This window comes from Macrobrachium nipponense, chromosome 1 (genome assembly GCF_015104395.2).
Source record: "Macrobrachium nipponense isolate FS-2020 chromosome 1, ASM1510439v2, whole genome shotgun sequence".
NCBI lineage: Eukaryota > Metazoa > Arthropoda > Malacostraca > Decapoda > Palaemonidae > Macrobrachium > Macrobrachium nipponense.
Genome location: NC_087200.1, coordinates 189326537 through 189339147, shown reverse-complemented (window position 1 = coordinate 189339147; position 12611 = coordinate 189326537). Strand labels below are relative to the sequence as shown.

The window sequence follows — 12611 nt, the reverse complement described above, 5'->3', positions numbered from 1 at the left end:
CCAACTCAAGGGTTTGAGCACTTGGAGATGCAACAAGGTCATCTCCTCAGTCTTTTCTCAAGAAGGCTTTGGCCTCAAAGAAGACTGGAGCACAGCATAAGGTGCAGACATTGCTGAATACAGTACTCTCAGTAGTACTCATTAGAATACATATTTCCTAATACAGTATTACATATCAATCTTCTGGGAACAGGAGACGTCTTTTCTACTTGGCGGTACTTAGCATCTAGTTTAAGTTTGAAAAGCTCGACCTCACACTCGAGCAGAACACTCAGTGCCCTATCATGCTGGTGTTTCAGTCTCAGTCCCATACCAGCAGGTTCAGAGAAGATTTCAACTATTTCTATTACTAAGGAATAGACAGTTCAACAGTAACAAGTTGTCCTCATTCACCTGTCACTCTTGGGGAAACCAGGCCCCCAAGAATGGCTTCCCTTTTTTCCTTTCAGTGGAGAATGCTAGAATTCTTGTCTCCCATAAGGTTAGTGTCTCTGCATCCTCCTCTTGTCATGCCCCTGTTCTCAAGTACATCACATACCCATATTCGCAGGTGCATCAACGGAGGGAAGAGGAGCACACCTGGAAGACTTGCTTCTTCCAGGTGAGTGGAACTAGTATGGAAAACATCTCGACATCAATATTTGAAACTCAGGACAACTTTCATAGCTTTTCCAGAGGTTCAGGATCTTAGTAAGTTTCTCTGCACGGACGGATTAGTGTCAGTACCCCATTCATCGCAAGAGTAACTAATGTCAACCAAAATAAGAGGGGGGGAACAGGTTTCCCTCCAAATCTACACACAAGTTGATGATTCAAGTATACGAGTGGGCAGCTGCACACTTGGTAGAGCTGTTAGCCAGGTACATTCTGGGAAATTGGAACATAACAGCAATCAAGCTCATCATCAGTGTCAGGTGACAGGGATTTGGCCCTCATACCCAGACATTATGCAATATTTTTCACTCTTTGGAGCCTCCCAACAATAATAGTCAGCAGAAGCGGTCATTGTACTGTTCCATCGATCCACTTCCACGGTCATTCGTAGAAACATCTCCCAAAACCCATAGAACAATCGTCAAGCCTTGGAAGAGGCAAGGGATGTTTCAGTTTTCATTCCCTGTCTACAGACATGGGAACTGTGGTACAAGGCTCTTCCGAACCCTGCACCATGAGAGTAACAGAGGCACTGGTCTCCTTGGACACCCATGCCACCGACACTGGGCCATTGAAGAACCTTCCACCAACACATGGGTATGTATTGGTAGCAACTGCTGCACAGGGTTCCATGGAACCCCATGCCATAGGATTCACAGGCACATGGACTCTGTGGATACGAGCATCACCAGAAGTGCACTGTTCTCCTGGAAACCTGTGTTGCCAGAGGCTCCAATAAGATCCTTGTGTCATCAGTTTTAGCCTCGGGAATCTTTTCCCCGGGTAAGGTCCCCCGGTCTACGGACCTGGGCCTGACTTACAAAAGAGATTGAAGTCCAACGCTCAAATGCAACCTCATCCTGGCACATTATTGCATGAAACAGTGCCAGGGTCCCAGACAGGTGATGCAAACCCACTGGTAAGCGCACCTGAATGAGGTCTCCTGCTTAGTCTTCCTGTCTGTAGAGGCCTAGGCCTCCAACCAGACTGTGGCACTCGAGGTGATGAGTTTCTGTCACACTCAAGTTTGTCCCAGAACTCGTAGTAAGACTTTTGAGTTACATTCAGTCCCATCTCAAACTGGTTAGTATCACGCAATTGTACAAGATACTACTGTAGTATCCAGTTAGCGTCATTTGGTTCTATCTTCAAGAAGACTCGACATCTCAAGCCCGAGAGTCGATGAATTGAAAAACATGTTTTCTTTGTAGCCTTGTAAGGCTATTGAACAAGAGTATGTGATGTTCAACATGTTGCCAGGAGTTCGTTCCAATTACCTCAGGAGGATAGGGACATTGTCCGTCCTTTGCTCTCTGGAAGGACCTATCGGTTTTACAGGTAGTACAGGCAGTCCCCGGGTTACGACGGTTACGACGCGTGTTCCAGGGTTACGATGCCTACAACGCTCATCTGGCAGATGAAATATGACACCAAAATGCAAAATAATCAATATTTGAAGGTTTTTGATGAAAAAATGCCATAAGAATGCAGTTTACATAGTTTTCAATGCACCCAAAGCATTAAAAATGTAGGTTTTCTTAGGATTTTTGACGATGTTCCAGCTTACGACGCGTCTCAAGAACGGAACCCCGTCGTAACCCGGGGACTGCCTGTATTAAGACAGAAAGTGGCATAGGCTGTCCACTCTCATATCTTTCTACCTTCAGGACATTGCCCACAGGCCCTGGGACTCCTTTTCCCTCAACCTTATAGTGACTGCTCAAGAAGTTGTGTAGCTTGCCCAGATCCCTCCTTAGTGGACAGTTTTATATCTCACCTAACGTGTTTGGTGGTAAAGAGCAAGCTTATGTGGGGGACTGGCTCGCTCTCTCCTCTCTTTTATCTCTCCCGTCTTGCAGAGAGAGATGAGTTGCCATCCACGCATGCTTGTCAGGTGATGTCATATGGGTGAGCCTACGTAACTGTCTATGATCTTAGATAGTTTAATAGATACAAGTCCTATCTCTCTAGCAAGGGGAGAGAGGGGCTGACAATAAAACAAACCTATTCATTATCCCTAGTTTTATTGTCTGATGCCCTGGGCTCATGCAAGCCTATTTTGAAGCAATGTTACCACACATATGCACACACACAACAGTTGGCCATAGTAGTATAGTAGTAAACTCATTCACACTTCTGTTCAACACGTCAGAGGCTGGTGACCTTCCTTTGCTCTTATATGACTAGGAAGAAATCCCATGTTAGGCAAACTAGTCAGTTCAGAAACCTACTCAGAATCCTCCCTCCAAGGAGTAAGTTTTCCTATTGTAAAGGACTGACGGTTTGTATATGTGGAGGAACAAATGACAAATTTTTAAAGTAATTTGTATTTTTCCTAACTATGTAAACCTGAGGTCCTTTGCAAGTTATATGCCCACCTCACCCATCCCTCATTCTGCTTCCTGGGTCAAAAGGTGAAGTGGGTGTGCACCGACTGGGTGGATGGGACTCCCACCTGTAGTCCATCACCTTGTTTAAAGTTAAACAGCCATTTTCCAGCTGCGCTGAAAGCAATTCCTATTCAGACCCGAAGTCCTTTATGGTTTTAAGCTCATGTCATGCCACCCCTCAATCAGTTACCTGGGCTGAAAGGCAAATTGGAATGTTTACATCCGGGCAGGTGGGACTCCCACCAACCTGACGATAGTGAACTGCCTAACCACCTTGTTCAAAAGTTAAATGGCCATTCCAGCTTTGCAGAAAGTAATTCCTTATGTAAAGGACCTCAGGTTTGTATAGTAGTTAGGAAAAATACAAATTATACTTTAAAAATTTGTCATTTCTCACTGCTTGTATAGTTAACAAACAATGAAAATCTTGTTTCTTGCTGTCAGATCTGTAGCTGTAAGTTATTACAGGGAGTCTTTGGTTATCAACGGGGGTTCCGTTCGCGAAAACGCCATTAACCAAAACCTGGATATTTATGGCACTTATGGCGCTGAGTTTCGGTTAATGGTGCCATTGTTAGGTATGTTATGCCGCCATAACTATTATCGGCATCTTATGGTGCTGATAACAGATTTTATGGCGCTAGACAAGCCCCATAAAACTGGATCTCCATTAATCGAGTCCACCGATAACCGGGAACTGCCTGCAAACTTATACTGTCAAGAAAAAAATTTTCTCTACACTGTTGTACCTTTACATGCAAGTCTGAGTACCACCCATTGCTTTATTTATATCATGCCCCTTCAGTAGTATCAAGATTCGTGTTGTGTTTATTAACTATGCTATCCTAGATTGACTGATCTTCTGGAAATGAAACCTCCCTTTTGAATAGCTACTTATGCCAGTGTAATGTACGTAATGGGTTTTTGTGTTGTAACAAATCAAATTTTTTTAAATGGAATGTTTTCACATAGTACATTATACATAATTAAGTATAATAAAAATTTGCCATTTCCCAAACCCTGCCATGCAGCAGTTGGATCAAATTCTGCTGAAAACAACTGGATGACTTTGAGATAGCTTGAGGCGAACATATACCAGTACATAATGGGTTTGCATGTGAAAAAATTTATTTTTTGAAAAATTAGATTTTTCTGCTGTGACAGCACTACATGGTGTCTCAGATATATACATATTTGTCAGTACTGTACAAAATTGTTACTCGAAACCAGTGTTTCATAGATATGTAAATATATAGTTAGTTTTTTGTAGTTGAAGGCCCTCATCTTATGATAAATGTTTAATGCTTGTTTCAAATTTCTAGTTCCAGGAATAAACATGTTGCATAGAGGCCCAAGTATTTTCAAACTTTTAAAGCCATCAAGATTGGGATTTCATCTTGGCTGTCAAAAGTAAGTGATTGCTTTTTACATGGATGGAATAGATGAAAAAACATTTGGTTTTTATTAGTATCCATGCTAAATCTGTGTTTTTTCACAATCCCATTTTTTTGAAATTTATAAACTAAAATCTGACTAATTCACTATAGTATTTTCTTTAATGAATTGATATTATTTCTGTTTAAATTAATAATAATATTTGAAAATAGTTTAATCATTTATTTATCATACAAAATCATACTTCTCAGAGAGAGAAGAGAGAGAGGGGGGGGGGGAGAGAGAGAGAGAGAGAGAGAGAGAGAGAGTTATCCTTATTTAAATGAGTGAAATGGAAAGATTATTGTATTTCTTTAAAATACTATCACATATGAATTTTGTAATTACAGTTATTATTATTATTTTATATTGATTTTTTTTTTTATCACAGTCCTCCAATTCGACTGGGTGGTATTTATAGTGTGGGGTTCTGGGTTGCATCCTGCCTCCTTAGGAGTCCATCACTCTCCTTACTATGTGCGCCGATTTTAGGATCACACTCTTCTGCATGAGTCCTGGAGCTACTTCAGCTCTAGTTTTTGCAGATTCCTTTTCAGGGATCTTGGGATCGTGCCTAGTGCTCCTATGATTATGGGTACAATTTCCACTGGCACATCCATATCCTTCTTATTTCTATTTTTAGGTCTTGATACTTATCCATTTTTTCCCTTTCTGTCTCTTCAACTCTGGTGTCCCATGGTATTGCGACATCAAAGAGTGATACTTTCTTCTTGATTTTGTCAATCAACGTCACATCTGGTCTATTTGCCACATATCACCCTATCTGTTTCTGATACCATAGTCCCAGAGGATCTTTGCCTGATCGTTTTCTATCACTCCTTCAGGTTGGTGCTTATACCACTTATTACTGCAAGGTAGCTGGTGTTTCTTGCACAGGCTCCAGTGGAGGGCTTTTGCCACTGAATCATGCCTCTTTTTGTACAGGTTCTGTGAAAGTGCCAGACATTCGCTTGCTATGTGTTTATGGTCTCATTTTTCGTATTGCATTTCCCACATATGGGAGAGATGTTATTTCCATCTATCGTTCTTTGGATATATCTGGTTCTTAGGGCCTTATCTTGTGCTGCTGTTATCATTCCTTCAGTTTCCTTCTTGAGCTCTCCCCTCTGTGACCATTGCCATGTGTCATTGTTGGCCAGTTCTTTAGTCTGTCTCATGTATTGTCCGTGCATTGGTTTGTTGTGCCATTCCTCTGTTCTGTTTGTCATTTTCCTGTCTCTGTATATTTCTGGGTCTTCGTCTACTTTTATCAGTCCTTCTTCCCATGCACTCTTGAGCCACTCGTCTTCATTGGTTTTCAGATATTGCCCCAGTGCTCTGTTCTCGATATTGACGCAGTCCTCTATGCTTAGTAGTCCCTCTCCCTCCCTCCTTTCGTGTTATGTATAGTCTGTCAGTATTTGCTCTTGGGTGTAGTGCTTTGTGTATTGTCATATTTTTCTTAGTTTTCTGGTCTATGTTGCGGAGTTCTGCCTTCTTCCATTCCACTATTCCTGCACTGTATCTGATTACTGGCACTGCCCATGTGTTTATGGCTTTTATCATATTTCCGGCGTTGAGTTTTGACTTGAGTATCGCCTTGAGTCTCTGCATATATTCTTTCCTGATCGTGTCCTTCATCTCTTGGTGTTTTATATCCCCTCCTTCCATTATTCCCAGGTATTTGTATCCCGTCTCATCTATGTGTTGATGTTGCTCCCATCTGGTAGCTTATCCCTTCAGTCCTAGTTACTTTGCCCTTTTGTATGTTGACTAAGGCACATTTTTCTATTCCAAACTCCATCCTGATGTCCCCAGATACAATCCTTACAGTCTGGATTAGGGTATCTATTTTCTTGATGCTGTTACCTTACAGCTTGATGTCATCCATGACATCAGATGGTTAATTCTGTTGCCTCTTTTATTGAGTTGGTAAAGAGCATCCATCTTCTGCAGTACTTTTGTCATGGGAATCATGGCTACTATGAAGAGTAGTGGGGACAGTGAGTCACCCTGGAAGATCCCTCCCCTGATATTAACCTCTGCTAGTCTTATTCTAGAGTTTGTAAGTATTGTATTCCAGTTGTGCTTTGTATTTTTATTGTAGTGTCTTACCGAACAATTATAGAGCCGTGATTTCCACGAGCGGCAGGATACTAAATTCAAATTTAGCGCGTCGGCGGTCGCCAACACTGGTGGTGATGACGTCATCTCCCTCCACTCGCGGGAGAACCAGGTACAACTGCCCAGGTGAATCCAATTCTTTTCCTGCCGGTTCGTCCGGTGAACATCGGTGGTCGGTGCGGTTGGATGACTTTGCTTCGCTTTTTTTCTTGTGGAATTGATCTTCGGAATTGGTGAAGTACTCTTTTTTGGCGTTGTTGTTATTTTGCTTTTTATTTAGGCGTTGCCATGTCGGATTCTAGTCCGTCGGGAGTTAGGTTTTGCATCTCAGGATGTAAACTAGATTATCCAAGTTAGAATATGATTTCTCACACTAAATGTGTTAAGTTTTATGGGACAGGTTTGTTCAGCAGATCGAACATGTAACGAGTGTAGTGATTGGACTGATTCTCAATGGAAGTTTTTTAGTTCATACTCGGAGAAATTAGCTAAAGACAGAATTAGAAAAGCACGCTTAGGGAAAGTAGACTTAGCTCCGCTTCGTCTTGCGATGCTTCTGTTCCTTCTGTTTTCTCCTCAAATTGTTATGTCTCCTTTAACTACACCTCCTATTCCTCCTACTAATCCCGCTTCTCCGGCTTCCCGTGTAGTTTCTTCCGACACCATTGCCAGTCTGGAATCGAGGCTAGATCAGAAATTTTTCGGTACTAGCGAATACGGTTTTGCAACTTGGTAATTCAGTTAAGACGTTTTTTGGAGAAAGCGGCTTCAGGTAAGAGTGTAGTTGAGGGTGCGTCTGTCTGTCCTGACACGTCTCCTAGACAAAGGTCACTGTCCAGACTCCCCCGCACCGGGGAGAAGACATACCGGAAGTCCAAGGGAGTTCGATCGGGATTTGCCCACAGACAGGCGCCTCTCTTGTTGAGCCTGTTGCGCCTCAACAGGGCTCGGTTAAGCGTTGGAAAGGTGTTGCGGTCAGACGCCTTTCGAATGATTCAAGCGATTCGTCTCCGGTCGCGCGGCGCTCTTGGCGAGATTCGCGCCGTTTCGCGTCCCTTAAAGAGGCTTTCAGGCGCCGATTCTTCGCCTCCTCCAGTCAAGCGGTATAAGGAGCCTGAGAGTAGGGTTGCGCCGCGACCATTAGCGACTCGTTCGTCGCCTCAATCTGTGCCTTTTTCGGCTCCATCTACTAGTAGAGATTGTGGTTTTAGCGCTGTAGCTAGCAGTTCTAAGGGTGTTTCTTTAGGCGCTTTTTCGTCTGTTACGCCTGATGCGCCTGTTTCGCCTCGAATTTCAAACGGCGGCTCCGAGCGAGGCGCAAGTAGTTTTTCCGCCTCCTGCTGAACATTTAGGCTCTTCCAAGCCTACGTTAACTGTTTTTGATTCGTCTCTGGCGCCTTTGCGCAAGCAGTTAGAGATGTTAACCAACTGGATGAATGAGTCCAAGGGTGGTTCGAAACCTTCAGATCCGGTGTAGTTCCGTCTACTTCTTCGGCGGTATCGGAGAATGAAGAAGAAGTAGAGGAGGAGGATTCACATCACCTCTCGTGTTATTCACGTCTCCTTAGATTTCTTCTGGTATCTTATCCAGATTATTTTGAGAAAGCGGCCCCGCCCGCGCTCCCCAACTTCGACTTTTTTGATGAGGAGGAAAACTTCAGACCCTCTCCTCCCAAAACTTGTTCTATCTAAAGCGGTTAGACATTCGTTGAAAGAGACGGAGAAATGGATGTCTATGAAAAGAGACTTAGGGAAGGCTCTTTTTGCTTACCCTCCCTCTAAGTTGCTTCGTAAGAGGTATAGGTTTTATGTAACTGGGGAAGCTCCTTCTCTGGGAGTTTCTGCCTCCTCCCAGGGAGACTTCTCCAGTTTAATCGACTCCTCTAGAAGATCTGCTTTCGCCGCAGCGAAAGTTTTCTTTACAGCGCCTGAGTTGGACCACGTTGTAAAGAATCAATTTAAACTTTTGGAAGTCTTTAGCTTCCTTGATTGGACTATTGGCGCTTTAGCGGCCAAGATCGAAGACTTGTCCTTCTCTTTCTCAGGAGTTTAAGCGGAGGATTGGATTGGTGTTCTGTCCTGTGCGGACAAATCCATTAGGGATGGATTGTGATGAGTTAGCTTCGCTCATCGCCTTTGGTACCCTTAAGAAAAGGCAACTTTGGTGCTCCTTTGCTTCTAAAAGGGTTACGTCCCAACAGAAGTCTGCTCTCTTGTTTGCTCCTTTTGTGAAAGATAACCTCTTTCCAGACGATGTAGTGTTGTCAATTTCGTCTGCGCTAGATAAGAAATCTACTTCGGATTTACTGGCACAGTCTACTAAGAGACCTAAAGCTCCTGTGGAGACTGTTCCTTCGGTTTCTCCTCTGACCCAAGCTCCTTTTCGAGGGAGAAAACCCAAGCGCTTCTTTCCTGGCCGAAGTCGAATTTGCGACCTCAGTCTAAGGCCTCGGCCAAGGTTAACAAACCTTCCAAATGAAAGCTCGGTTCTTCATGCACCAGTGGGAGCCAGGCTGGCGCTGTTTTTGGGAGGAATGGGAAAACATAGAGGAGCAGAAGAGAACGCCTGGGTAGTGCAAGTACTCAAGTTCGGCTATCGTATTCCTCTCGTTTCAACTCCCTCGCTCTCACCTGTGCCAATTCCATTCCAGGCATACTCTCCGGCTCAGACAAATTTCTGGCGCTAGCCGCAGAAGTGGAAGCGCTTGTTCTCAAAGAAGCGATAGAACAGATAGAAGAGGATTTTCCTCCAGGCTTTTACAATCGCCTTTTTGTAGTTCCCAAGTCATCAGGGGGCTGGAGCCGGTTTTTGGATGTGAGCGCCCTGAACTTGCATGTCCAGAAAACAAAATTTCATATGGAGACCACTCGGTCGGTTCTGGAGTCCATCAGACAGGGGGATTGGATGTCTCTCTGGACATGCAAGACGCTTATTTTCACATTCCGATACATCGCGAATCTCGGAAGTACCTGAGGTTCATGTTCGAAGGCAAGGTGTTTCAGTTTCGGGCGCTTTGCTTCGGACTAGCAACCGCTCCTCAAGTTTTCACCAGGGTTCTATCCCCGATAGGAAATGAGCTGGCTCTGCACATATTAGGGAGTTAAGAATCTCCCTCTATCTGGACGATTGGCTTCTCCGGTCGGAATCAGAGAGTCGGTGCATGAAGGACCTTGGAACAACTCTGGATCTTGCCAGAAAGTTAGGAATTCTGGTCAACAAACAGAAGTCCCAGTTGGTTCCATCTCAGAGCATCCTTTATTTGGGGATGATTCTGAATGCTCAAGTTTTTCGGGCTTTTCTGTCCCCGAAGAGGGTTCAAGGCTGTCTGGAGACAGTTCAGGAGTTCTTGGACAAAAAGGTAAGTTCTGCCAATCAGTGGATGAGGCTCCTGGGCAAATTGACGTCAGTGGAGAAATTTGTGACGTTGGGAAGACTGCACATGAGACCTCTGCAGTTTTTCCTGAGAGCCTCTTGGTGCAGGAAGACACACCAGACTCGATTACCTTTCCCTTCCGTCACAGATCAAATAAAAGAGGACCTAAGGTGGTGGCTCCCTCCTCGAGCAAGGTTGGAAGAAGGTTAGATTTACGACCCATCCTCCCGAACCTACAGTTCTTTTCCGACGCATCGGACACAGGTTGGGGAGCCCTACTGGGAAATCAACGGACTTCAGGAGCTTGGTCAGAGAAGGAGAAGAAGTTCCACATAAATGCAAAGGAACTGTTAGCAATTTTTCTTGGGGCTCAGACAGTTTCGGAGCTTAGTAGAAGGTCGAGTAGTGGCAGTGCATTCCGACAACTCCACGGCTCTCTCGTACGTGCGGAAACAGGGGGGGACTCAGTCTTTCTCTCTGTACGAAGTAGCCAAGGATCTCCTCCTGTGGTCAAACGAAGCGAAGGTTCAGCTAGTCCCGAGATTTGTTCCGGAAAGATGAACGTCCTGGCGGACGAGTTAAGTCGTCAACAGCAAGTGTTTACCTCTGGAGTGGACTTTGGACAACAAGATTTGTCAGAAACTTTGGCGACTTTGGGGACGACCGTCAATAGACCTGTTCGCCCAGACATCAAGGAACAACCGTCTTCCTCTCTTTTGTTCGCCAGTCCCCAGATCCTCTAGCTTGGTCCGGTGGACGCAATGCTGTTGGATTGGTCGGGTCTGGAAGCTTATGCATTCCCTCCGTTCGGTCTAATAAGAGAGGTGCTGAACAAGTTCATGTCGCACAGCAATGTAACGCTAACGTTAATCGCTCCCTTTTGGCCCAGGAAAGAGTGGTTCCCGGACCTTCTCCAGTTGTTAGTAGACTTCCCCAGACTTCTTCCTCCAGAGAAGTGGCTTCTCAAACAACCTCACTTCAAGAGGTTCCACCAAAACTTGTCCGCTCTAGCTCTGACAGGGTTCAGACTGTCCGGAATCTTGTCAGAGCGAAAGGATTTTCAAGAAGAGCTGCAGAAGCTATCGCTCGTTGTAGGAGAGAGTCTTCTAACAAACTCTATCAAGGGAAGTGGAGAATCTTCAGAGAGTGGTGTAGAAGTGCTAAAGTCTCTACTTCTTGCGACCTCTTTAACAGAAATAGCAGATTTTCTTCTATTTCTTAGAACTCTAAGAAACTGGCTCCTTCGACGATCAGAGGATATAGAGCCATGCTCTCTTCGGTTTTTCGACATCGAGGTTTGGATATTTCCTCCAATTCAGATCTGTCGGACCTCATTAGGTCTTTCGAAACCACTAAGCTCCCGCAAGATACAGTGGCTTGGAACTTGGATGTGGTGGCTTAAGTTCCTCCATGGGGCCACCGTTTGAGCCTTTGAAGTCGGCTTCACTCAGGAACTTGACTAAGAAGGCACTCTTTCTTATTGCACTAGCTTCTGCTAAGCGTGTCAGCGAATTGCACGCTATAGACAAAAGAGTCGGTTTCTCTCAAGGCAATGCTGTATTTTCGGTATCTTTGACCTTTCTAGCCAAAAATGAGAATCCTTCTAATCCTTGGCCGAGGAGTTTTGTGGTAAGGAACTTATCTGATTTGGTTGGACATGAGGAGGAGGAAAGGCTCTTATGTCCAGTCAGGGCTTATTAAGCAGTATCTGTTTGCCACTAAGGGCATTAGAGGACAATCTTCTAAGCTCTGGACCTCGGTTCAAAATCCCTCTCGTCCTCTTTCTAAGAATGCTATATTCGTTCTTTATTAGAGAGCTTATCAGGGAAGCTCACTCGCAGTCCGAGAACGACAATCTTTCCGTTCTGAGAGTTTAAAGCTCACGAGGTTAGAGCAGTGGCAACTTCTTTAGCATTCAGAAAGAATTTATCTTTAGCTTCGATTCTTCAGAGCACGTTCTGGAGATCGAATTCGGTTTTTGCGAGTCATTATCTCAAAGAGATAGAAACGGTTTTCGAGAAATTGTAAAACGTTAGGTCCGGTGGCGGTTTTCTGGCATGGTGTTGGGAGAAACGGCACAGGGGTCGTCACCTCTATGCTAACTTTTCACCTTGAATAGGTTGTCGAGTTCAAGGGAAGCTGGGGGTACTGAGTACCTGGGATACTCACCAGTCTGTTAGGTCAGATTTTACAATGGTTGGTATATGTGTTTTTTAAATCTGGTGTTGGTGACAAATGTTTTGTATGATTGAATTTCTGGTCTTAGCCCAGGGCAAGGGCGGGGCAATCTTTGTTGTTACTATCCTCCGTCAGTCAGCCTTGACTCGCTTGAACTACGGAAGGATTCCACTCCTGTAGGCTAACTTTGGTCAAATTCCAATTCCTCTACATTAGTAAGAAGAGCACCGACCAGAGGCAGTAACAGTCTGCTGTAGCTCTCTTACAAGGTAAGGTACAACAGACACCTTGAGTGTTTTACTGGTATTTGCATAAATGTAACCATTTAAAAATACTAGTGGTCCACTGAATCCCACCTTCCCATAAATGTGTAATCAGCTCTATAATTGTTCGGTAAGACACTACAATAAAAATGAAATTTTCATTATTAAAATGAAGTTTTATTGTATACTTACCG

The 12611-nt window shown here is 44.3% G+C and overlaps 1 protein-coding gene across 1 annotated transcript in view; it reads left to right on the top strand.

The window, feature by feature from the left end:
* The window catches only part of LOC135220322 (pseudouridine-5'-phosphate glycosidase-like), a 77579-nt gene that overhangs the window by 8571 nt on the left and 56397 nt on the right, over window positions 1–12611 (top strand). The window contains 1 exon segment of the mRNA XM_064257560.1: window positions 4367–4454. Within this exon segment, the coding sequence (XP_064113630.1) occupies window positions 4381–4454 (74 nt within the window). The 5' untranslated portion in view covers window positions 4367–4380.